The sequence below is a fragment of the Atheta coriaria genome, unplaced genomic scaffold, assembly GCF_025399875.1.
Source record: "Atheta coriaria isolate IRGN ID8LTWV9N9 unplaced genomic scaffold, Caltech_Dcor_3.1 hic_scaffold_6_pilon, whole genome shotgun sequence".
NCBI lineage: Eukaryota > Metazoa > Arthropoda > Insecta > Coleoptera > Staphylinidae > Dalotia > Dalotia coriaria.
In genome coordinates this window covers 2,173,698-2,199,576 of record NW_027045448.1, presented here as the reverse complement: position 1 = coordinate 2,199,576, position 25,879 = coordinate 2,173,698, and the positions used below count along the sequence as shown (strand labels likewise).

Below are 25,879 nucleotides of genomic sequence, written 5' to 3'. Positions count from 1 at the left end.
GTGCATTCTAATTATAGACACGTGTCGCACGAACGATCGTTTTATGCGCGCGGGGTTGGCTGCACTCCACCTGTAGACACCTGACGAGACTTAATCAATCGAGACCGTTGGTTTTTTAAAGGGCATATGGATGATCGCGCGGGGTTGAATGCACCACATACATACACGCACACACAAACCAAGCGCCTATAAACAGTGCGCAGTGAGGTACTAATAGCGCGCACACTTGCACAACCCTTAAAACCAGCAGACCGGTAGGCCATTGCTCCAGTTAGAAACAGGTGGATTACCAGTGAGTCTAGCGTCGGTCGGAACGTGGCACAATCGCGTGTGTTAACGACCGACCTTTCCTAACGAACAACCCATCGGACAGGTTCAATTCAATCGTCTACGTCCTATGAAGAGTTGGAGGGAAAGTGAATTCTTCCCTCCAAAGCAGTAACTGACCTAACAGACATTCCGTTGCATAATAAATTAATTGATTCACTAAAGGGATAAAAGCTTTTCGATCGTTTAATGAAATTCAGAATATTTAATTTTTCATGTGCATATACAAAATTAAATGTTTCAGTTCTTTCAAAACAAAGCAAAAAAGCAGAAGCAAAATTAAATACAATTATTACTTGATAATAAATGAGAGCAATGATTTAATAAGCATTAAATTATAACTTATTCTAAAACAATACAATAAAAATAAAATTTTATGAGAATAGCAAACTAAATAGAACGCACAATAATTGATTCGGCGGTAGGTAGCGGCAATAAACTTATCGAGAACATCGCCTATAACAAACAATCAAAACGGCCCATCTAAACGGCAGTTTGTTTCAATTCCGTAGCGGTAAGCGCGAGCACCTGTTCGCAAACCTTCTTGTAGCACCACGAGTCCCCCTTGAGGCGCTTGCGACGAATGCCCACCCGGTTCGGCAGCTTCTGAACGACGAATTCACCCGTGTTGGCAGCTTCGGTCCTCTTCAGAATTGGTATGCGACTCGGTGTGCCATCACCATTTTCATCCTTAGCGTAATTATCGCTTGCGGTTTTCGTCGGTGTGCTACCCTTCCGACTGGGCGTCGCGCCCATCATCGGCAAATAACATATTTCCAACTCAAACGAGCAGCCTCCGACAAACCGCCCTAACGCGTTCGGCTCCATTTTGCCGCGCACTGTGAACCTGCGAATGCAATAACAATCGACACGTAGAGCTATCTTCAATTTTGGTTGGATCCGCGGTACATTGGGCGCATCGTTTTATTTGACTATAAAAAATCAAAGCGTTGGCGATTGTAATATGGGTCCACTTAGAACGAAGGATGAAAAATTAACTGTGAAATTACAACCAAACGGTATTCCCAGCGACGACCATCCTGCGTGTTTCATTCATGAGAACGCAACCGCAAAACCGGCTGCACTTTTCACTCCTACACGCCCTGACCGGAAACTTTAATCCGCAACGCGACGTGATTATCCGAAAAAATAAACGCGCCGCATTGTTGTCCGAATTACAACAATGTTAATTTTAAAGATTTGTCGAATGCGTTACTTTTGTGGCTCTAGACATTGACAAAAAAGTGTTTACCGTTCATTGATTTATATCCCTATCCATTTGAAATGTGTTAATTTTTCAAGTGTAGTACATGCCAAGCTGAAATTGAAACGTTTGTTATTGTCCGCGGGCTTATGAGAATCGCGTCGGGTTGTTCACGTTGTTTGTCGAAAAAGCGGAGCAAAGCAAAGCGCGTTCGCAAACGTCTCATTTAAATGGTCGTGAGTAATTACACGTATAATAACTATGTCTGATTAGCAAATGAGTTATAGCTCTTCTTAAGGTTGCTCATTTCGTCCATTGGGCTTCGCCAGGTATGGTGTATACCATACGCTAATAGTCTGTTGAAATATCGACTATTCGAAATCGTAAATTATGGTTGGTGGCAGGCAAACCATTGCAAAAAAAAACACGATATCTTTGCAAAACCAATGTACATATTCGCATTTTCAAGAAATAACATGAAATTTTATAGAAAAATTTGAACTTACCCTTTTCGCACGCATTGAATTCCTTTTTTCTGTAATTCTTTTGCTAATTCGGAGACAACATATTCTGGATCTGTACACTGCGTTGTAGATACATTGCAGAGATCCTGGTAACAGAATTAAAAAAACATTTTAATTAAAACATTTTTGACCTAATAACATCGTAGCAAGAAAATAAGTTATAATTGTCGTGGGCTCGTGTTGATAAAGATATAAAAATAAATACCTTGTTGTTGAGTATTACAGGTCGAAGAGGATTTTGCTGCGGAGATTTTCGCGGTGTCAAAACATGACGTACTTTATTGAGAGACCTTTCAATGCTGCCCAGCACTTTGCGAGCTGAAGAAGTTTCACTCGCACCTGGCGTTCGTTTTCTATAATATCCAATTTTACCAGTAAATTTAATATTCAAACACAATATAAAGATAAAAGTAGATTTTGTTTAAACGAAAACCAAAATTAACAAATAAATAATTATCTCAGCGGTAACTCAATTAAATACGAAACAAAAATGCCTCGACGAGAATAATTTACAACAAAACACCTATGAAGCACTATTGTTTAAATTTAATTAACCCCAATTTATGGCAGCGACGGGCAACGTGGGACATGCGGTCGAATCCGATTAGGGTTTCGCTAATAAAAGCAATAAACTCGTAGAGTATACGAGCGCTGACCGATAGTAAACTAAAAGGGTTAAAATGGGAGAGCGTTCGGTTCGGTCAACCAGTACTCATTTATCCGGGCGGCGTCCCGAAATTACCATAAAGTTCGGTTTACCTATCCCGTCGTAGGTGCGCACATTTGTGTGCATGCGCCGAACTTTGGAGGCGATATCGGCGACATCCGCCGATGTACACACAGCAAAATACGCCGCTATAAACTAATTGAAACTTACCGCTCGGGCGTCCTGGGGGTCGAGCGACCTGGCGTTTTCTTCGTCGGCACTGCAACAATCAAAGCAGAAAAAAGGCGACATTATTGTGGGTATAATATAGTGTATGTTTTGCCAATGTGATCGGGTCGAGGTGTGTCCGATTTGTATTAAATTAATTTTCAAAGCAACTACGAACACCGTAAAACAAAGCCACTTAAATTCGTCACACCTGCTATTGTGGCGGAAAAAATTAATTAGATTGACGAATCGTTATCGATGAGTCATTCTTCTCGGAGCATGTCTATTTTAATAAAACTGGATTTTGCATCCTGAACGAACGCAAGAACTGAACACCTTCTTTTTTAAGTAGTCCGAAATGTATGTCTAGAGATTCTTCATATATTAATTAATTTAAACAGTGAAAAGCATCAACCAGCTGAAGAAAAGCAACACATTTGAAAATTGCTATTACATATTTTTTGTTTCAATTAAAATTTTTGTCGCAAAGCAAGTATGCATTTTGTCGAATTATTGGTGAAGGAATAAGCAACAAAAATGCTAAATATTTTTGTAAGGAAATAAAGCATTTAAAAAAAGTGTCCCAGTTAGAATAAAATTTGCTAAGGTTAATTCTACTTGAACTAAGTTTACGTCTTTAATAGAACACAGAAAACTTTAAAGTAATATATTAGTTTTCCGTAAAAATGATCCCTATCAAATCGTTTTCGTATCACCGAAAATCGTAATGTGTTATGGGTAATTGAAAGTGATTTGGTGCGTATACCCTTCGCGTTCTCGCACACCCCGATCAGCGACTCGCTGTTATGTTACTCAAAAGCATGGAGCGCTCATAAAGATGAACCTGTTAGAATAAATGGGAATCGGGCCACTTTTAATAGGGTTACAACACCGGCGTGTGAGTCGTGCTACTAAACGCTCGCATTTCATCGTGCGAAAGGCACGACAGGGGTAGCTGCGTCACCCCTACGTACTTTCGTCCGAATCGAGAATAATATAACAAAGTTAAAAGGGCGATAGATCAGAGTGAACTACATCTCCCCGGGGCGCGATTCTCCACCTTCTTATTACTGTTTAGAGACACTTGTGTAAAGTTGAACTAATTTAAGAGTTTTGGCTCCATAAAGATGGAAGCAACAATCCTTGAACTTAAGTCTCGGGCCCGGACGCTTCTTAGTGTTTTGTTAAGAGATAATTTTCGGCGTGTTGTTGCAGGGTGGACATTCTTCGCAGCAGGAGGACACTTTGATATACTATACACACCTATTGAAACTTTGCAAGTTTTGCGACTTTGAAATTACGAGCGACTCGCGCTATTTTATTGCGGGCAGTGAAAAAGCGGCAAACTAGCGGGCAAAGATTTGGGCGTAAATCAACGCCGAAGGACATGCAGCAAATAGAAGCCCAACTTTGTGTAACCAGCAGACAATTACAAAAGTCTACTGCAAGTAACTAACTTTTAATGAACGAAATAAATTAATTGCTTGCTTAGTACATTCATATAATATTGTCACAAATGATATTAATTTAAATGTGATTTATATACAGCATGCATCTGATACAACTTCCTCACAAAACTTACCAGGACTGGAATCTGCTTCAAATGTCGGCGAACGAATACGTTTCATTGGTTTGCGGATGCTAGACGGCTTACGCGGCTCCAGAAAGTTATCAGGACTCATTGAGGTCGCTTCCGGCGTGAGAACTTCCACGTTCTCATCCTGCTTCTTCGGCGTGTTGCGATTGATTATGACTATTTTAGGCGTCTGAGGTGTCAAATATTTGCGCTCCATCACCCGGGTGGATGTTGGAGTTGACACACCATTTAATGCCTTCAATGTTCCGTTGGAACGTGCACTTAGTTGTTTGATATTTGAAGGTGTTGTGCTTATTGTCTCAGCCTGGGCATATAAAAACCAGTTTAAAACCTTAATTTAAATGTAATAACAATGAATATCTTACCGATTTAATCCGAACTGGAAGTTTTATCGCACCAGGCATAAGTTTCAGAGGCAATCCGCGCTTCTTGCGAGCAACTAATAACATGTACGTAGAGGTATTATAATCATAACGCCATTTGCTTATATGCTTCCACATGTCTTCATTGGTAATACCATGATATTGGGCCATTAGGCTGATAATATCATCATCTGCGATTTTGTCATTATCAGACATGATTTTGACGTCAGAATTACTCCCCTGCTTTACCCAAGGATGAGATAACAAATCAGTTACTGCTAATCGTTTCTTTGGGTCCACTTGTAACATCTGTTTTATTAGTTTTCTACTTGATGAAGACATAAATGATGGTTCTTCATACCTTCCAACCTACAATATAAATATTAATTAAAATTTATTACGATATTATATATTAATGTAATTTACAAGTATTTTCTTATACAATGAATCAATGTTTTGATCATCAAAAGGAAGAAACCCTGCGAGCAAAGCATAGAGTAATACACCCATTGCCCAAACATCAACCTCAGTGCCCAAATATTGCTTTCCTAAAACAAGTTCAGGAGCAGCATAAGTTGGAGATCCACAAGAAGTGAAAAGTGGACTCTCCATTCCTCCAACTGGTTTTGCACACAAACCAAAATCTATCAGCTTCAAGTTTTGTGAGTGATCAAGTAAAACATTCTCCTAAAATCAACAAAGAATTTATAATAATTGTTATCACATTTGGCTTTTATATTTTGAACCTACTGGTTTTAAATCTCTGTGTGCATATCCCAAAGTATGTAAATATGCCACTGCAGACAATATTTGTCTGAAAAATATACGACTTTCATTCTCTGATAACTTGCTCTTCTCTACTATATGGTCAAACAATTCACCACCAGAGCAATATTCAATTACAATGAAATAATGAGTTTCTGTTTCAATAACCTGTAATAAAACAATTAGCAGTTCCAATAAATGGAAGAAATTCTGAAGTTAAATACCTGATATAATTTACATATGTGTTTATGTGATAGTGTCTTTAAAGCCTTCAATTCCAGTTTGACTCGAGGTAAGTCATCTTTCAGAGATGCCTTTTCCATTATTTTTATTGCCACTTTCTCTCCAGTGGCAATATGAGTGCCCATCTTCACTTTGGCAAATCCGCCACAACCTATCGTCCTTTCTAACTCGTAGAAACCTTTCAATGCACTGTATTTCATCATATTTGAGCCGGGCACTTTTTTGTCAACTTCTTAAAAAACGTACTAGGTTAGATCACGAATAAAAGACTAAATCGGCTTAAATATCTTGTACATCGTTGTTTAACACATTCCAAATAAAAATTGGCTTTGATATTGCTAGTTTCGTAAGCACTATTGTATTCAACAACACACTTATTTTGAAAAGTATGTACATTAGGTTACAAGTAACGGATTCACAGGCCTCAACGTCTGGCCATTTAAATTCAAATACATATGTACTGGTTTTCCAATCAAACAGATGTCAAAGAGTGTAGTGATTCTAAACTTTGATATACAACTTATAATATCTGGATTATTCATATTTAAATTGTATAGCATTAAAAAGAATTTAAAATTTAGAAAGTACAGACACACACAATCCTTTGATTAAAACATTTAGTAAAATTTGAAATTAATGTTGTTTGCTTTGAGCAACCTAGTGAGCAGTAGTAAGTCTAATTTACAAATCTAGTGTTTCGACAATGTTCTCACAGAGTGCGGCGACTAGTAGAACTATCTGCAACCCGCCTGGCAGCCTTCCAAAATTGACATTTTAGGAATCGAAATTGTAGGAAGATTTTGCTAACCTTATTAGATATTTGTAATTCCGAATAATCTTTGAATATGGGTGGGTCGGCTAGTAGAACAAGAAAAATTACGATCGACAACGATAATCCGACGAGTGTTATAAAGGTCTCTGAAGAATGCGTCCAGCGTATAAGGGGGCATCAAGGTAAAGTTTTTACATAACCTGGATTTATTAGTATCCATTTATTTACAAGCTTTTCTGTTGGAGTTATATAATGAAGTTTTGGTTGATGTTTATATGTATTTCTGACGATGATCTGCGGGATTTTAGCCCCAACGGTAAGCCACCAGCAATCTTCTCCTACAGAGGTTCCTCAAATGGCACCAGCATTTTTATATGAGCCTAGTTTAACATCAATTCAACTTCGACAGGATAATTTGAAGAATTTGAAAGACAATGATGATTACTGGGAAAAACGAGTGAAAAATTTGCAAAAGAATCATGAAGAGATTAAGAAGGTGATGGAAACTGAATATGAGAAGGCAATGAATGAAGTCTCTGGCAAGAAAAATGCTGAGGATAGTCTCAAGCAACTCACTTCTATTCCATGTGGTGCTGACAGAGCAAAAATTATTGCTTGTTATAAGAAGTACAAGAATGAACCAATGAGGTGTGCTAAAGAGGTACAAGAGTTTGCAGATTGTGTGGATCGTTCAACAGTAATGATTGCAAGCAAATAGAAGCAAGGCAGAAACAGAGAATGTAAAATTATAGTATCATTCTGTAAATATTTATGAGTTGTAATAATTAAAAAAACCTTGTTAATCTTAATCATTATGAGTATTATATTTCTAGTTGCTGAAGAACTCTTTAATTGCCAATTGATTTTATTTATATAGGTGAGCTGACATCTTTACATCACAATCTTTAATTGGAGGACTCAAACAAATGTGGTTTATGTGGCAATTTGGAGAAACATACTATTTATAGGTGTTTCCGAACTTATCAAATTTTAGTAGTGATTGTTTTATTAATTAAAACATTTAAGAAAAGTTTTCGGTGGCAAAAACGGGAAGGTGTTAATCTCAGAAACCACACAAAACTAAAGTTTGAAATTTGCATCTAGCTATGATCTAGTGCAGTATTTATTGGGGAGTTTTCAATAAAATGCATATGTCTGTTTTTGATTAAACTGAAATATCTAAGAAAATACCTAATGCACAGCATTGCTATGTATACTATATTAAAGAGAAATAATTCTCCACTGTATGTGCAAAGTGATTTTTAAATAATAGTATTATTTTAGGAATGAAGAAAAGCAAAAACAATTGTTTGGGCGAATTAAAATCTTTTATCATCAAGCCTCCAACAGACACTGATAAAAGTTTTTGCATATCAAATCTATATATATATAAAAGAAAGTCGTGTTGGTTAACTCCTTTATAAATAAAGCTGATACAATTCAGCTAAAAATTGGTGAAGAGGTAGCTTAGGGCCAGGAGAAGGTAATAGGATACTTTTTGAAGTGAAAACTTTTCTAAAAGGGCACTAAACGACACTAAAAAGAGACAAACATATTTGCGTATATGGATTATCTTGCGGGAGAATAAGAGAACACAAATTCAAAGTTTTCTATTATCCCCGTCTCCTCTTTGTGCGATGATTCGTAGCATAGACGTGTGTATGTGTGTGTGTTTGTTTGGAGAAGATTACTAGGATACTTTTTGAAGTGAAAACTCCTTTAGAGAACACTAAACGACACTAAAAGGAAACAAACATATTCGCTTATATGGTTTAGCCTACGAGAGAAAAAGAGCACACAAATATAATAATACTGGTAAGGTATTATTACTTGTTTCTTTTATACACTTGTGTTCGTAATACATATATCTTATTAATCATTTCGCACGAACGGGGCGCCGCACAAACTTTAGCGGGGCATGTAGAGATGTAGAATTAAATTCTCCGTCGGATTATACTTGTCTGTTGCAGGAATTCGAAAATTTGCATAAAAAGGTGATTTATCGCTTTGTCACCTTTATTCGTGAAATATTTGTATTTTTACGGGTTTGTACGCGATCTTGACGGCTGAGTAACTTCAGTTCAGCCTCGAAAGACGCGAATTAAATTCTCCGTCGGGTGGTATTTGTTAGCGGTAGAAGTGACTCGTGTTTAGGGCACCGTATGAAGGTAGCGGTAGAAGTGACTTCATTTTGGGCACTGTATAAAGGTACTAACTAAAATGATATAGGTTTTTAATGTCAAGAGTAAATTACTAAAGAAGTCAAATTTGAATGTTTTTATGCTTTTTTGTAGTTTTTGAAGAGATTTGATGCAATTTTAGAGAAAATATGTGCTTTTATGACAAATACTTTCACTGACTATTTATGCCACGATTTAGGCAGTGTACTATGTTTATTTATTGCTAAATTGTTGAATATTTGCGTTAAAATTGCAAAATTTACTTCATTTATTTTGAATTAATACATTCTAGCGACATCTACATTTGAAGCTTTGAGTTATGTGTAAAAATTGCTATTGGTTTAGATAGGGTGGTGCGTGCGCAGTTGCGTGTACGTATGACACACGGCCACTGCCATTTAATTGCGTGACCATACACTGACACATAGCAAATCACTCACTGCCTCATACTCAAAAGTAACCTCAGATGGCGCAATAATGCATGTTTTCGTTAAAAATATTCCTGCGAGTCGGCGTGCCCAGTTGTTGTGTGGCCGGCACGCAACTCTTACTTCGTGCGATAAGTACTAATACTTAAAAGGATATTCGTGTTTCGTGTTGTAAATTCGTTATATCGCGTTATATTTGCTGGAATTTAGTGTTAATAGACGGGTATTAGTCGCTAAATATTTATCGCGTGTATAATCTTCGGAATTCAATGTTTTCTGTGTTTAATACAGTTTCGCGTGTATCTGGGATCGCTTGCCGTCGGACGCCAGTCGGCCATGTTGTGTGATTGTAAATAATATTTTGGAGTTGTGCGAACCATTTTTGTCTTCAGCAGAACACGACGGGCGGCTGTTCTACCTGGTAAATATTATTATTTAAATAATTATGGCAAATAAGACCATTTTTAAGGCAAAGTTTGGGTTCCTGCGGAACTCGGATTCATTTCAACATTGTCCGAAATTGTATAACTAATGTTTTGTTTCTTGTTTATTTCAGTATCTACTCGCATTTGATTTACCGTGTTCGATACACTGGTGAGTGAAATTTTTCATCGTTCATATTATCTATCTATTTTTCGATTTTACAGTTATTCTGCAATTAGAGAAAAACTTCTATTTGCGAAAATTACGGTCAAGCACTTTATCATTGTAAAATTTTACTCTAGGACTCATAGCTTTTCCGTAATTTGACTAAATGTCAACTTACGTTTTCCGGAGAAAAATTAAATTTGAAAATTTGAAGTTTTCATTCTGAATGTTGCCATAAAAAGTCCTCCTGAGCATTTTATTTTAGTAAAATTTTACTCTTGAACTAATAGTTTTCCCCGCAATTTGATAAAATGTAAACACACATTTTCCACAGAAAAATTAAATTTTCTTATTTTGTATGTTCCTGTAAGACGTGCTCCTGATCGTTATATATTAGTAATATTTTACACTAGGACCTATAGTTTTCCCGTAATTTAACTAAAACTAAAACTTACATTTTCCACAGAAAAATTAAATTTGTAAATTTTATTTCGGAAGTTGTTATAGGAGGTCTCCCTGAGCATTTTATTTTAATTAAATTTTACTTTTGGACCCATAGCTTTCCTGCAATTTGATCAAATGTGAGGTCACATTTTCCACAGCAAATTTAAATGTGTAAATTTAAAGTTTTTATTTTGGATGTTGCTATAGGAACTCCTCTTGAGTACTTCATTTCAGTAAAATTTTATGCTTGAACTCATAGTTTTCCCGAAATTTGATTAAATGTAATCTTACATTTTCCACAGAAAAACTAAATATGGAAATTTGAAGTTTTTATTTTGAATGTTCTAGTAAGAAGTGCTCCTGAACATTTTATTTAAATCAAATTTTACTCTTGGACTCATAGTTTTCCCGCAATTTGGTCAAATGTGAACTCACATTTTCACAGAAAAATAAAATTTGATAATTTTTTGTTTTTTTTAATGTTGCTATAAACCGTTCTCCTCATCATTTTATTTTAGTAATATTTTACTGTTGGACTCATAGTTTACCCGTAATTTGGTCAAATGATATAATACTTTTCAGCAGAAAACTTTCCGTTGTTTTTTAGTATAAATTGTCTTTAGAATTCAGTTGGAATTGTTCATTAAATAATAATATAAACCTAAATAGTATAGCAATACATGATCAAATTAAATATCACTAAAATATTTGATGTAAAATCGGTCAATCTTTTAGCATAAGAAATAATAATTTCATGATTTGAATTTTATTTTTTTATTAATTTTATTAATTTAAATTCCGGGACTACTATCTGTAGCATTCATAGATGGCACTAGGATGTACTAAAATGTAGTTGTTTGGGGTTCTAAACTACAATAATTCACTCCTTGCAATAAATAAGTGAGATTAGATTGTTTATTCGCTTATAACAAATCAATAGTAATGGAACTTGCGTTAGGAAAGTACAGACTCGACTTGTGTCTCTTATGCGTAGCTAACTTGTAATGATAATAATATGCCGCCAGAGCTGTGGCGTCCCCGAGAGAGAGAGAGGTTTATTTGTATGAGTGATTGTATGTGTGTCAGTGTGTGCGAGTGTTTGTTTGTTTGCGGGATTTGGTCGCTGCGTTGGCTGGCGCTTCAGTCGGCTTGCTTGTGCTGGTGGCCGGTGGCGGCGTGACCGAGGCGGCGAGACCGCCACAAAAATTGTAAAATCGAGTTATAAATTATATTCCCCGTTTGTGTCGAGCGGTTTTATATTAACGATTTCGTTATCGACTCACGAGTTGTTAAATATAATTTATTTATTTATTGGTTCGAATCGCGATCGCGGATTAGAATTGGGTTTAGACTTTGATTCACTTTTGTTGGTTTTCTTAGGATTTGTTAAGTGGGTTCTTGATGATCGATTCAGAAGAACTTGTTAACTTTCACTTGTTTATTCAACGAACTTGGATGATACAATAATCGCTTAGGTCTAGGTCTGCGCTCTATTTATATGGCTCTAATATGCGTTTTAAATAAATATGAAGAGAAGATGCGCAACGAAACAGGAAATGCGCAATTAGGTGACTTTGAGACAATGAATTCTAGAAATTGATAATTACGTTTGAAATAAATAATTACTGCGCTTGAAATAAATATCATGATTGCGTCTTAACTAATGATTCTTGTTTGGTCATCGGGTTCTGTTCATATAACTCCTCCCTTCACAGAGTCAACTCCGAGGTGGAACCGAGGAAGTTGGACTTCTTGGAGTTCGATGTCTTCGGGGCAGGATTTTTTCCGTCTGTTGTTGAGCCATCGTCGGAAGTAGGGGTGTCCGATGACAATGGTGATGATTATACCGAGCAATATGATTAGCGTATACTGGGTATAATCGTGAGCTTTGGTTTTTGATCGGAATGGATTGATCTGGGACCATTTTGCTCTTGCCTTTAAATCATTAATTTCATTAATATTTATTGGTTCAATATTTACGGTTTCCCAGTCCGCCTGGTTGATAGTATCGAGGTTGTCCTTGTTGAATGCAATGAACAAGGGCTGGCTATTGCCCTCTGTAATGATCGGCTGGATTGTTTCTTCGTTAAACTCGAACTGGCAGGTGGCTGAAGGTCGAAGAAGGAATGTCCCCCGGACAGATTGAAGTTCCCTCTTCTTCGGACAATTTATCTTTAGTTCGGTGGCATATGGAGCAAATAATACCCAATATGCCGTGTCTTCTATTTCCTGAATTTGTGGTTCCACGATTTCAATTTCGTGTTGCACACATTTTGATAGATTTTGTTTCGTTATTATGTTTGTTTCACAATTGTCCTTTTGCACGTTCTGTACAATCGTTGGTTTGCAAAAGTACGTTCCGTTCAGAAGCTGACAATCTTCAGATTCGTGAGCTACCAGATTTCCGGCAAGTAATAAATATCTGGCTTGTGGAAGAATTACTCGGAAGGTATTGTCTTGTAGCCAAATTGGGATGGGATACAATTTATATAGGTCGAATGATGTTTCGTGGAACATTGGTACTTCTAGAATGAACACTATTCTAGTGTCGACAATATATGATTTTAACGTTATTAATTTGGAATAATTGATTACGTTTTCGTGTGAAACTTCAAATGGTAACTGATTAAGATTGCCTCTCGATTCTAAATTTTGCAATGAGGTATACAACTCATTTGTTGAAATGATACTTGGGTGCATGAGTCTTAATTTTGAAAAAGTTAGGGCGGTGACCAAATTACTCAGCATGTGCTCAATTGTTTGGTACATCAGATGTAGCTGATTTAACGTATCTGTGACGTCATGAATTTCCGATTTTTCAATTTGATTCTTTAGATGTGTTTCAGCTCTTTGCAAGTGTAATTCCAGCGAAACTTCGTTTCTACTTATCGTTGCAATTGTCTTATTAAATTTATCTATAATTTCTGTTGATAGTGTGTATTGATCCTGAATTTGACTATTAATTACTTTTTGATTTGATTCTAGATTTTTAATCATTTCCTCGTACTTTCTGCCATCTTCATTGTCAAGGTTGCCTGATATTGTTTTTATGACTGAGCCCAAAGCATTAATTAGACCTCGTTTAGTTCTTTTGTTTGGAATTATTTCATTTATTTCTTCGGAAATAGTATTTTGTATATTTGCAATGATTTTTACGTAATTACCCAAGCTTGATTCGTAATGCGGATTCCTGCTAATGGTCTCCAATATCTGATTGACTCTAGTATTTAGCTCTTCGAAATAATTGATTATCAACGATACATTGTAATAATGTATAATCGTATGGTGATATTTTTGTATTTTTGCCGGGCCGAAATGAATTGGTAACAATCCAGGATTGGATTGCAAATTTTTAATTTCTATCTGCGCTGGTGCTAGGGTGATCAGTGCCAGAAGGAGGGCGAACCTGTAGGAGAACGTCCTGTATTATTTTGACTGGTTTTTTAATATTTCTAATATGGTAAGCACGCTTCGTTGTTTTTACTAGATTCTTTGACGGATCTATTGTATCGATTTGTTCTTTTCTTCTAAATTTATTTTGTACCTTTGTGATTCTCTGTAACTCTTTTGGATAGAATGTCTCGTTTTCATGTAATATTGGTTGATTAATGTTTTCGTTATATTTTTTAGCAACTTGCTCCTTTTGATTTTGCAGCTTTTCATTGATTTTCTGATATAGTAGTTTAACCTTGTCTTTATGATTTTGAACGTAATTGCTCATTAATGAAATGTTACAGTCAATATCAAACGGGTCTTCCAAATTTAAGTGTCCTGTAACTATGTCAATAGGTCTTTGTTTGGTTGCTGAATGAATGGTATTGTTATAAGCAAGAATTGCGTACAAAGTTTGGTTTTCAATTGAATCTCGAAATTGTTCTTTTAGTAATCTGATATGTTCTAAGAGAGTGCTATGTAATCGTTCAATCATTCCATTGGATTTTGGATTTTCAGGAGTGGTGAAATGAATTTCAATTTTGTGTAGGGCTAAAAGATTTTTCAAATTAGTGTTTTTAAACTCCGTACCGTTATCGGTTATGATTCTTTTCGGTACTCCGTAACATGAAAAGAATTGAATTAATTTTGAAACTATGTCTAATGAATTTAAACTTGGCAATTTGTATATTTGAGCAAATTTGGAAAAACTGTCAATGATCGTAAGAAATATTTCCTTCTGAATTTTTAGAGTATCTAAGTGTATTATTTCAAAGGGCTTTGTAGGAGTTGGTGTAATACTTATTCCTGTTTTTATTGGTACCCTTTCGTATTTGGTTCTCTGACAAATGTCACATGAATTTATATATGTTTGAACTGAATTTCTCATCCCGGGCCAATAATAAATTTGCCTAATTCGGCTCTCTGTCTCATTTATGCCTCTATGATTAGTTTTACTTTCATGATATCTCTGTATTACTTCCGAAACTTCATTTTCAGGAACATCTATAAGTTTGTTCCTAACGCAAAGGAATTTAAGGCTAGGCCAACGGAAAGTTTTCCTAATTATTTCTGAAAATTGATAATACATTTCCGGCGGTTTAAAATGGATGTAGTATGTAACCTGTGGCACAATGTATTCTTGTATGAAACTTATTATTTCCGTCTCGAATTTATCTTTGCCAATCTCAATTGTGAGTCTAAATTTGTTTGGAAATGGTTTGGTTAATTTTGGTTTTTGGGCTGAATGGTTTACTAATATGAACTCTAGCTGATTTTGACCTTTATTTAGAAGGCTGTCTATTATTGGTATTACATTTTCTGGTTCTTCAAACTGATTAGAATGGTCAGTTTGACTGAATGATTCAGGTTTTGAATTGCTAATATCCTGAATTATTTTTCCTTCATCACTCTCAACTGAATTTTCATCATAATTTACTATTACCGATTCCGAAACTTTTTTTGGTTGATTCAATTCCTTATAAAATGCGTCCATGTACTCAAATATATCTTTCGCGTTATCCGTTTCTTTCTCTTCCGTCCAATTAATTTCGATTCGCGACAGCGCGTCAGCGTTTGCATTTAATTTGCCCTTTTTGTAAATAATGTCATAATCGTATTCCTCGAGCCTTAATCTCCATCTAACTAATTTTGAATTTGGCTCCTTTAATGAAAATAACCATTGTAATGGTTTGTGATCGGTTATGATTTTGAATTTTCTTCCATATAAGTATGGTCTAAAATATTTTGTTGCATAAACGATAGCCAAAAGTTCTTTTTCAATAGTTGAGTAATTTTTCTCTGACTCATTTAGAGTTCTGGAGGCGTATGCTACAGGTAGATCTTTTCCTATAGTTCCTTGTGAAAGGACGGCGCCTATCGCTACATTACTCGCGTCTGTAGTGAGATTGAATGTTTGAGTAAAATCAGGGTACTGAAGAATTGGTTCATTGGTAAGTAGATTTTTACATTTTTCAATACAGTTCATATATTCCTCACTTAAGGTGATATTTGCATTTTTCTTGAGACATTGAGTTAGCGGCTTGGTGATTGTGGCAAAGTTATTAATAAATTTTCTATAGTATCCTAGCAAACCTAGGAAGCCTTTTAACTGTTTCTGAGTTTTTGGTACAGGAAATTGCTTTATTGCCTTGATTTTATCTGGGTTAGGTCGTATTCCCGATGGTGTGATGACATGTCCTAAAAAGTTTACCTCTTTCCTAAAAAATTCCGATTTGTCTATTTGAATTTTAAAATTCGCGTTTCGTAAACGATCGAATACTTTTCGCAAATTTTGAATATGTTCCTGTAGGGAAACACTGAAAATGATTATGTCGTCCATATAGACTAAACATAGTTCATTCTGAATTCCTTTTAATATGTTATCCATGACTCTTTGAAATGTTGCTGGTGCATTTTTAAGTCCAAACGGCATTCTTAGGTATTCGAAATGTCCGTTCTCTACATTAAACGCGGTTTTTTCCGAATCGCGCGGATTCATTTCGATCTGAGGGAAACCTGAGGCTAAATCTAAAGTTGAAAAATATTGACATCGCCCTAGTTTATCTAGAATATCCGTAATGTTTGGTAAGGGATACTTGTCATTAATAGTTTTTTCATTTAGCTTCCGATAATCGACTACAACGCGCCACTTTTGTTTTCCGCTCGCGTCCAATTTTTTAGGAACTATCCAGATGGGAGAGGACCATGGAGAGTGACTTGGTTGAATGATTTTTTGACTCAACATTTTTTGAATTTGTGTTTGCACCTCTTGCTTATGAACAAATGGGTATCTGTACGATTTGGTATAAATCGGCATATTGTCATGAGTTTTTATTTCGTGTTTAACTTTGTTTGAAAATGTTAGAGGTTTATCCTCATTGTGGAATATGTCTGAATATTCTTTTACTAATTTTTGAATATGATACCTTTCTTCTGGGTTCATATGTTCTGTTCGGATTTTTGGTATGTCTTGAATATTGTCTTATTTTGAATAACAGTTTAAGTTATGAAATTCCTCCGGTGTATAAAGTTTTCCTTCATACAATTCCGCAGTTAATGGTTGTGTAAAGTCGACCACTGCGACTTTGTCGTCCTTATTGATTATTGTGACTAATGCATTATAATTGCTGCTTTTTGTGAGACATTCTGGAATTTCGCAATTGTTACTTTTTACGCTTGGAATAATTACATCACCCTCTTTAATACTTGTTTTGACTCTAATAATTTGTTCTGTTCTGGGTTGAACTTCGTAGCTATTTAATTTTTTACTGATTTTCTGATAATGAATTTGAATTTCGGCATTTGGCGTTATTAACTTTTTGTTCTTTACATCAATTGTTGCATTGAGGAACTCTAAATTATCAATGCCAATTAGTCCTTTAAAAATGTTATGAAATTTGAACAAATTGAATTTCATGAATTCATTTGGTCGTTTAAAAACTTTTGGTACGGGCATTTGGCCACTGTACTGATGTGCTGATGAGGAGAAAGCATTTGAAATGATAAACGGGTCAAAAATTATCGTTTTTGGAAAGATTTGTTCTGCAATATCAGGATCAATAAAAGAAGTTGTTGAACCTGTGTCTACTAGCAATTTTAAATTATCATACTCCGGGAAGATTACGTACGGTAGTCTACTCGTATCGTCGCAATTGTTTATTTCTATTACTCTTGGGTCTCCGAGGCTAGTACTTGAAAATTTACGGTATTTTGCTCGAAATTGATTTCATCGTATGAATTTTGCTCGGGGTTACCTTCGTCAGGTAAGGGTTCCTCGCGAAACATAGACTCAAGCGACGAGTCTAAATTTTCTGATTCAATGTTGTGGTATTGTTGCGTTCTGTAAAACCCTTGTTTTGGTTTTGAGAAATTGGCGTACGGTACCGATTGACGTGTGCTGGTACTCATGGGGGTTTCCGGATTTGGTTTATAATTCGGATTTGGTTTAAAAACGTTTGTGTCTTTTGAGAAACTCGGTTTTGCTTGCTCATTAAAAGGTCTCGTATTTACAACTTTATTCTGAGGCTGAAAAGGTCGTTTATAGTTTTCATTAGTGTTAAATCTGTTGAAATTGCCGGGTGGCGGATTTGCTTTTTGGAAATTAGCATTTGTATTTGTTTTTATTGTATCTTTTTGATAATAGCGTACATTGCGCTCTTCATTAATGTACTGTAATGCTATTTGCATACTATCGGGTCTCATTGCTCTAATTGAGCTCCCCAATGGCTCTTTCAAACCGGCCATGAAGGTTTTTAAAGCTAGTTTATTGTATAGCTCTCTTTTTACTCTTATAGCAATGTCGTTTGATTCATGCGCGTTCAGATACGACGATAATAGATTTTGAATACTTATTACTTTATCGTAATATTGCAACGCGGTTTCGTTCGTCTGCTTTAGCAAGACCATATCGCGTATGAGACATACTTCGTCTCTCTGGTCACTAAAGTTACGAATTAATGTTTCTTTTAACTCATTAAAGGTTTGAACTCCCGAAATGTTCACGGCGATTCGTGCATTTCCGGTGAGTTTGTTTAAAATGGATTTTAATATGAAAATATTAATGAAGTTGCCCGGATCGTTAGCGTCAACGAACGTGTTAACGATGCTTTCGGCGCAACTAAGAAACTCGACTAAATCATTTGTGTCGCCATTAAACTCTGGCACACATTTCAGGTATTCTGGTTTGAATTCGTTCGGCATCTTGAAACAATTTGAATTTTCTGATACTTGATTTCCCGAATCTAAACCTGAATCTATATTATCAATTTGGATTAAGTTTTCCAATGTTCGTGAAATGTCTAAGGATTGGAAAAGGTTTGATAATTCCAAGTCAGACATTAATTTTTATGCTCTCGGAAATCACTCACCCTCTTAGATGGCGTACCGGAGACATAAACTTGAGCAGATGAACTGGTGAACGCAAATTTTCCCGTCCTCGATTGGATGTGGTTTATTCAATGTTTGGAATGACCAACTCGGATTGCGGTCCAGTTTCTTCGTGCTCTTTGGATTTGATCTCGACGATGATTCTCGTACGATGATCACACAAAAGTTCAATAGTCTTTTTCCACTTGAAAGTTCTGCTTTCGCGATTTACGATCTGAGTTAACTGTTAGAACAGCAAGATTTTCTCGATGAAAAACTTCTCAGATCCTACCGACTGCGCCAATTATATTCCCCGTTTGTGTCGAGCGGTTTTATATTAACGATTTCGTTATCGACTCACGAGTTATTAAATATAATTTATTTATTTATTGGTTCGAATCGCGATCGCGGATTAGAATTGGGTTTAGACTTTGATTCACTTTTGTTGGTTTTCTTAGGATTTGTTAAGTGGGTTCTTGATGATCGATTCAGAAGAACTTGTTAACTTTCACTTGTTTATTCAACGAACTTGGATGATACAATAATCGCTTAGGTCTAGGTCTGCGCTCTATTTATATGGCTCTAATATGCGTTTTAAATAAATATGAAGAGAAGATGCGCAACGAAACAGGAAATGCGCAATTAGGTGACTTTGAGACAATGAATTCTAGAAATTGATAATTACGTTTGAAATAAATAATTACTGCGCTTGAAATAAATATCATGATTGCGTCTTAACTAATGATTCTTGTTTGGTCATCGGGTTCTGTTCATATAACTTTTCAATATAAACAACTTTATATCGCATGTGTCCTGCGCGCCGTCTTCTCACGCCGCATCAACTTGCTGCCTGCAGCGTATTCTACTTTAGTTTATATCGCAGGTATCGTCTCTATTGCAAATCGCGTAGGTAGTCTTGCCTTGCCTTGCCTTGATGCTGAAGCACATCTTGCAATATTTTAATACTTTGTCTTATAGAGAATTTCTCGTAGATTAATATTTTTCAATCCGTTTACGAGATATTCCAATTGCGAATATGAATTGGGTCACGTTTTTGCCCTTTTACCCCACGAAAATCTTTCACCATGATAAATTAGAATTACACAACTCAAATTTTAATTTTTGATCAGTTTTAATAATTTTAATTGCGGGACTACTATCTGTAGCATTCAGAGATGGCACTTGCCTGAACTAAAAATCATAAAATAGAATTGTATTCTTTATTACTATACTTATCCGCATACGTTGGCATTCGATACAAGAATTGTGTTTGTTTTGAACACAATTTACACTTTGTCATCGAATGCTCGTGTGTCGTCGTTGTCATCCCTCACGCCGCACGTTGTCACGTCCATAGTTTAATTGTGATCGCAGATAACATGCCTCTTGCAATTCACGCACACTTGCGTTGCTTGCGCTATCGCTGGATTGCAGCTAGTTTCGTGCAGGTTGCTGGCGTATCCAGACGTATTTCGCCCTATTGTATTGTGCCCAATCTAATCTAATAACCATTGCATTGGTAAGTTTTTATTAAGTTATATTATTCGGTCAAATGTTTTATGACCTGCATGTTGCAATATTTTAATTGCGGGTAATATAGAAAATGAAGAAAACGACAAAATTTGCCATTTTCTTGCAATTTTCCAAACACGCGGTGGGAAACTGGCCATATCTCGGGAACCCTTTGTCATATTTTAGTTATTTCTTGATATTATTATAGCGTAAGACAGATTTTTTAAGATGCACCCCTGAACCACCGCAAAATTCTGTCGTAACTACCTCAAAATGGACGCTAAACTTTGCCCTTTTCTTGCCATTTTCAAAACACGCGGTGGAAAACTCGCCATATCTCAGGAACTCTTTGTCATATTTTAGTTATTTTTCGATTTTATTATAGGGTAAGAGTGCATTTTCAAAATGCACCTCTGAACCCCCGCGAAATTAGGCCGTAACTACGTCAAAAATGCCGCTAAAGTTTGCTCTTTTCTTGCAATTTTCAAAACACGCGGTGGGAAACTGGCCATATCTCGGGAACCCTTTGTCATATTTTAGCTATTTCCCGATTTTATTATGGGGTAAGAGTGCATTTGTAAGATGCACCCTAGAACCCCCGCGAAATTCGGTCGTAACTGCCTCAAAATGGCCGCTAAAGTTTGGCCTTTTCTTGCAATTTTCATAACACGCGATGGAAAACTGGCCATATCCCGGGAACCCTATGTCATATTTTAGTTATTTTTCGATTTTATTATAGGGTAAGAGCGCATTTTCAAAATGCACCTCTGAACCCTCGCAAAATTTTGTCGTAACTGTCTCAAAATGGACGCTAAAGTTTGCGCCTTTCTTGCGATTTTCAAAACACGCGGAGGAAAAGTGGCCATATCTCGGGAACCCTTTGTCATATTTTAGCTACTTCCCGATTTGATTATAGGGTAAGAGCGCATTTGTAAGATGCACCCTTGAACCCCCGCGAAATTCGGTCGTAACTGCCTCAAAATGGCCGCTAAAGTTTGCCCTTTTCTTGCAATTTTCAAAACACGCGGTGGAAAACAGGCTATATCTCGGGAAGCCTTCGTCATATTTTAGTTATTTCGCGATTTTATTATAGAGTAAGAGTGCATTTTTAAGATGCACCCTTGAACCCCCGAGAAATTCTGTCATAACTGCCTCAAAATTGACGCTAAAGTTTGCCCTTTTCTTGCAATTTTCAAAACACGCGGTGGAAAAGTGGCCATATCTCGGGAACCCTTTGTCATATTTTAGTTATTTCTCGATTTTATTATAGGGTAAGAGTGCATTTTTATGATGCACCCTTGAACCCCCGCGAAATTCGGTCTCAACTGCCTCAACATGGCCGCGAAAGTTTGCCCTCTTCTTGCAATTTTCCAAATACGCGATGGAAAACTGGCCATATCCCGGGAACCCTTTGTCATATTGTAGCTCTTTCTTGATATTATTATAGCGTAAGACAGATTTTTTAAGGTGCACCTCTGAACCACCGCTAAATTCGGTCGTATCTGCCTCAAAATGGCCGCTAAAGTTGTCGCATCGTTGCTTGCGCTATCGATGGATTGCAGCTAGTTTCGTGCAGGTCGCTGGCGTATCCAGACGTATTTCGCGCGACTCTTATCGTTTTATCGGGCTATTATTTTCTAAATTTGCATTGTAGTCGGTGATCAATTGACTATTTAGTTGTAACATTCATCTGCAGTGTTTTGTTAATGGTTAATTGTGCGTTTAATATCCATAATTTTTGTATATTTGCGTTTGATGTTTACATCCCAAATGCATATTGTTGCCATGGTGTTTCCCGTCATTTGGAAGTCCCCTCGTACTTGAGTTAGTAACTGATATCTGACTTGCGCTACTCAGCACAGAATGTTTGTTTTCTCCGATGTATGAACATAATATTGTATTGTATGCAATGTTTTTATTTCAACTTATGTTTTCTTTTAATTACAGTACTTGCTGTGCCCTATCTAAGCTAATAACCACTGCATTGGTAAGTTTTATTAAGTTGTATTATTCGGTCAAATGTTTTATGACCTGCGTCTTGCAATATTTTAATTGCGGGTAATATAGAAAATGAAGGAAACGACAAAATTTGCCCTTTTCTTGCAATTTTCAAAACACGCGGTGGAAAACAGGCTATATCTCGGGAACCCTACGTCAAATTTTAGTTATTTCGCGATTTTATTATAGAGTAAGAGCGCATTTTAAGATGCACCCTTGAACCCCCCGCAAAATTCTGTCGTAACTGCCTCAAAATGGACGCTAAAGTTTGCCATTTTCTTGCAATTTTCAAAACACGCGGTGGAAAACTGGCTATATCTCGGGAATCCTTCGTCATATTAAAGTTACTTCTCGATTTTATTATAGAGTAAGAGAGCATTTTTAAGATGCGCCCCTAAACCCCCGCGAAATTCGGTCGCAACTGCCACAACATGGCTGCGAAAGTTTGCCCTCTTCTTGCAATTTTCAAAACACGCGATGGAAAACTGGCCATATCCCGGGAACCCTATGTCATATTTTAGTTATTTTTCGATTTTATTATAGGGTAAGAGCGCATTTTCAAAATGCACCTCTGAACCCTCGCAAAATTTTGTCGTAACTGTCTCAAAATGGACGCTAAAGTTTGCGCCTTTCTTGCGATTTTCAAAACACGCGGAGGAAAAGTGGCCATATCTCGGGAACCCTTTGTCATATTTTAGCTACTTCCCGATTTGATTATAGGGTAAGAGCGCATTTGTAAGATGCACCCTTGAACCCCCGCGAAATTCGGTCGTAACTGCCTCAAAATGGCCGCTAAAGTTTGCCCTTTTCTTGCAATTTTCAAAACACGCGGTGGAAAACAGGCTATATCTCGGGAAGCCTTCGTCATATTTTAGTTATTTCGCGATTTTATTATAGAGTAAGAGTGCATTTTTAAGATGCACCCTTGAACCCCCGAGAAATTCTGTCATAACTGCCTCAAAATTGACGCTAAAGTTTGCCCTTTTCTTGCAATTTTCAAAACACGCGGTGGAAAAGTGGCCATATCTCGGGAACCCTTTGTCATATTTTAGTTATTTCTCGATTTTATTATAGGGTAAGAGTGCATTTTTATGATGCACCCTTGAACCCCCGCGAAATTCGGTCTCAACTGCCTCAACATGGCCGCGAAAGTTTGCCCTCTTCTTGCAATTTTCCAAATACGCGATGGAAAACTGGCCATATCCCGGGAACCCTTTGTCATATTGTAGCTCTTTCTTGATATTATTATAGCGTAAGACAGATTTTTTAAGGTGCACCTCTGAACCACCGCTAAATTCGGTCGTATCTGCCTCAAAATGGCCGCTAAAGTTGTCGCATCGTTGCTTGCGCTATCGATGGATTGCAGCTAGTTTCGTGCAGGTCGCTGGCGTATCCAGACGTATTTCGCGCGACTCTTATCGTTTTATCGGGCTATTATTTTCTAAATTTGCATTGTAGTCGGTGATCAATTGACTATTTAGTTGTAACATTCATCTGCAGTGTTTTGTTAATGGTTAATTGTGCGTTTAATATCCATAATTTTTGTATATTTGCGTTTGATGTTTACATCCCAAATGCATATTGTTGCCATGGTGTTTCCCGTCATTTGGAAGTCCCCTCGTACTTGAGTTAGTAACTGATATCTGACTTGCGCTACTCAGCACAGAATGTTTGTTTTCTCCGATGTATGAACATAATATTGTATTGTATGCAATGTTTTTATTTCAACTTATGTTTTCTTTTAATTACAGTACTTGCTGTGCCCTATCTTAGCTAATAACCACTGCATTGGTAAGTTTTTATTAAGTTGTATTATTCGGTCAAATGTTTTATGACCTGCGTCTTGCAATATTTTAATTGCGGGTAATATAGAAAATGAAGGAAACGACAAAATTTGCCCTTTTCTTGCAATTTTCAAAACACGCGGTGGAAAACAGGCTATATCTCGGGAACCCTACGTCAAATTTTAGTTATTTCGCGATTTTATTATAGAGTAAGAGTGCATTTTAAGATGCACCCTTGAACCCCCCGCAAAATTCTGTCGTAACTGCCTCAAAATGGACGCTAAAGTTTGCCATTTTCTTGCAATTTTCAAAACACGCGGTGGAAAACTGGCTATATCTCGGGAATCCTTCGTCATATTAAAGTTACTTCTCGATTTTATTATAGAGTAAGAGAGCATTTTTAAGATGCGCCCCTAAACCCCCGCGAAATTCGGTCGCAACTGCCACAACATGGCTGCGAAAGTTTGCCCTCTTCTTGCAATTTTCAAAACACGCGATGGAAAACTGGCCATATCCCGGGAACCCTTTGTCATATTTTAGTTATTTTTCGATTTTATTATAGGGTAAGAGCGCATTTTCAAAATGCACCTCTGAACCCTCGAAAAATTTTGTCGTAACTGTCTCAAAATGGACGCTAAAGTTTGCGCCTTTCTTGCGATTTTCAAAACACGCGGAGGAAAACTGGCCATATCTCGGGAACCCTTTATCATATTTTAGCTATTTGTCCATTTTATCATGGGATAAGAGTGCATTTTTAAGATGCACCCTTGAACCACCGCGAAATTAGGTCGTACCTGCTTCAAAATGGCCGCTAATGTTTGCCCTTTCCTTTCAATTTTCAAAACACGCGGTGGAACACTGGCCATATCTCGGGAAATCTGTGTCATAATTTAGCTATTTCTCGATTTTATTATAGGGTCTGAGTGCATTTTTAAGATGCATCCCTGAAACCCCGCGAAATTCGGTCGTAACTGCCTCAAAATGGCCGCAAAGATTGCCCTTTTCTTGCAATTTTTAAAACACGCGGAGTCCATATCTCGGGAACCCTTTGTCGTATTTTAGTTATTTCTCGATTTTATTATAGGGTAAGAAAGAATTTTTAAGATGCACCCCTGAACCACCGCGAAATTAGGTCGTACCTGCCTCAAAATGGCCGCTAATGTTTGCCCTTTCCTTTCAATTTTCAAAGCACGCGGTGAAACACTGGCCATATCTCGGGAACCCTGTGTCATAATTTAGTTATTTTTCGATTTTATTATAGGGTCAGGGTGCATTTTTAAGATGTACTCCTGAACCCATACGAAATTCGGTCGTAACTGCCTCAAAATGGCCACTAAAGTTTGCCCTTTTCTTGCAATTTTCAAAACACGCAGTGGACAGCTGGCCATATCTCGAGAACCCTTTGTCATATTTTAGTTATTTCTCGATTTTATTATATCGCAAGAGTGCAGTTTTAAGATGCACCCCTGAACCCCCGCAAAATTCGGTTGTTACTGCATTAAAATGGCCGCTAAAATTTGCCCCTCTTTTGCGAACTAATTGAATTCTCCGAGTTGGCTATTCTGCATGCGACCTTCTTTGTAGCAATTACTGACTTATCGCGTGTTCTCGCGTGCCGCCTCGGATTGTGTTGCGCAGTGACCTCAACGCAGTTTTGTGCCGGTTGTTCGTTGGCTCGGACGTGTTCCTCGCGGCTGTCATCGTTTTATTTTGAGTTTATGATTCGGCAAATCGCGTTCATTTCGATCGCCCATCGACTACATTTAGTTATTTTTATTGTGTTTAGAGTTTTAATAATAGGTAATCCGGTGTGGAATATACCAAATCGTTAATTTTATTTGGGGTCGTTGTGCGTGTTTCAAGATGGGCGCGTGTTATCAACTTGTTTACACTTCATGCTCGCGAGATGCAGGTAGCATGAACCTACATCGTCTTGCAGCAGTTTTGAGATTTTATTTCGATTAATTATATGCCGTTCG

At 36.9% G+C, this 25,879-nt stretch overlaps 4 protein-coding genes and 1 long non-coding RNA gene across 7 annotated transcripts; 2 read left to right on the top strand and 3 right to left on the bottom strand.

Moving 5' to 3' along the window:
- Positions 1-512: 512 nt before the first annotated feature.
- On the bottom strand, positions 513-6,359 carry LOC135794357 (maternal embryonic leucine zipper kinase-like). 2 transcript variants are annotated; one of them, XM_065305589.1, is made up of 10 exons: positions 6,191-6,353; positions 5,878-6,125; positions 5,639-5,821; positions 5,315-5,575; positions 4,892-5,257; positions 4,512-4,830; positions 2,933-2,981; positions 2,261-2,408; positions 2,038-2,141; positions 513-1,174 (listed from the first exon to the last, which is right to left on the bottom strand). In XM_065305589.1, exons 2-10 carry the CDS (start codon positions 6,097-6,099, stop codon positions 811-813), a joined length of 2,016 nt encoding a protein of 671 aa, XP_065161661.1. In that variant the 5' UTR covers positions 6,100-6,125; positions 6,191-6,353; the 3' UTR covers positions 513-810. The 2 variants fall into 2 exon arrangements, with proteins under 2 accessions (XP_065161661.1, XP_065161660.1); XM_065305588.1 differs by having other exon boundaries at positions 5,878-6,359.
- Positions 6,360-6,636: 277 nt separating this feature from the next.
- Chchd3 (Coiled-coil-helix-coiled-coil-helix domain containing 3) lies at positions 6,637-7,923 on the top strand. 2 transcript variants are annotated; one of them, XR_010548862.1, is made up of 3 exons: positions 6,637-6,850; positions 6,977-7,446; positions 7,502-7,923. XR_010548862.1 is itself a non-coding variant. In XM_065305495.1 (2 exons), the coding sequence occupies exons 1-2, from the start codon at positions 6,742-6,744 to the stop codon at positions 7,384-7,386; spliced, it is 519 nt and encodes a 172-aa protein (XP_065161567.1). In that variant the 5' UTR covers positions 6,637-6,741; the 3' UTR covers positions 7,387-7,477. The 2 variants fall into 2 exon arrangements, 1 of the variants encoding a protein (XP_065161567.1); XM_065305495.1 differs by lacking the exon at positions 7,502-7,923 and having other exon boundaries at positions 6,977-7,477.
- A 1,440-nt stretch (positions 7,924-9,363) lies between these two features.
- On the top strand, positions 9,364-24,765 carry LOC135794485 (uncharacterized). Its single transcript, XR_010548902.1, has 4 exons — positions 9,364-9,697; positions 9,833-9,870; positions 22,066-22,105; positions 23,868-24,765. It is a non-coding gene; the product is annotated as an uncharacterized lncRNA (long non-coding RNA).
- On the bottom strand, positions 11,729-19,379 carry LOC135794046 (uncharacterized). Its single transcript, XM_065305180.1, has 2 exons — positions 18,609-19,379; positions 11,729-13,714 (listed from the first exon to the last, which is right to left on the bottom strand). Exons 1-2 carry the CDS (start codon positions 18,632-18,634, stop codon positions 12,001-12,003), a joined length of 1,740 nt encoding a protein of 579 aa, XP_065161252.1. The 5' UTR covers positions 18,635-19,379; the 3' UTR covers positions 11,729-12,000.
- LOC135794047 (uncharacterized) lies at positions 16,998-18,602 on the bottom strand. The gene has a single exon (XM_065305181.1). It carries the CDS (start codon positions 18,577-18,579, stop codon positions 17,407-17,409), a length of 1,173 nt encoding a protein of 390 aa, XP_065161253.1. The 5' UTR covers positions 18,580-18,602; the 3' UTR covers positions 16,998-17,406.
- Positions 24,766-25,879: the final 1,114 nt, after the last annotated feature.

What these genes read in the sequence shown, in the direction of transcription:
- LOC135794357 (XM_065305588.1), bottom strand. Translation starts at nt 6,099, where the DNA reads ATGATGAAATACAGTGCATTGAAAGGTTTCTACGAGTTAGAAAGGACG. An exon ending in CATTGTATAAGAAAATACTT is followed by an intron (nt 5,258 to 5,314) that starts GTAAATTACATT and finishes TTTATATTGTAG; the next exon opens with GTTGGAAGGTATGAAGAACC. An exon ending in ACCCCCAGGACGCCCGAGCG is followed by an intron (nt 2,409 to 2,932) that starts GTAAGTTTCAAT and finishes TGGATATTATAG; the next exon opens with AAAACGAACGCCAGGTGCGA.
- Chchd3 (XM_065305495.1), top strand. Translation starts at nt 6,742, where the DNA reads ATGGGTGGGTCGGCTAGTAGAACAAGAAAAATTACGATCGACAACGAT. An exon ending in GCGTATAAGGGGGCATCAAG is followed by an intron (nt 6,851 to 6,976) that starts GTAAAGTTTTTA and finishes GCGGGATTTTAG; the next exon opens with CCCCAACGGTAAGCCACCAG.
- LOC135794047 (XM_065305181.1), bottom strand. Translation starts at nt 18,579, where the DNA reads ATGTCTGACTTGGAATTATCAAACCTTTTCCAATCCTTAGACATTTCA.
- LOC135794046 (XM_065305180.1), bottom strand. Translation starts at nt 18,634, where the DNA reads ATGTCTCCGGTACGCCATCTAAGAGG. An exon ending in CCGGTACGCCATCTAAGAGG is followed by an intron (nt 13,715 to 18,608) that starts GTGAGTGATTTC and finishes GTTCTCCTACAG; the next exon opens with GTTCGCCCTCCTTCTGGCAC.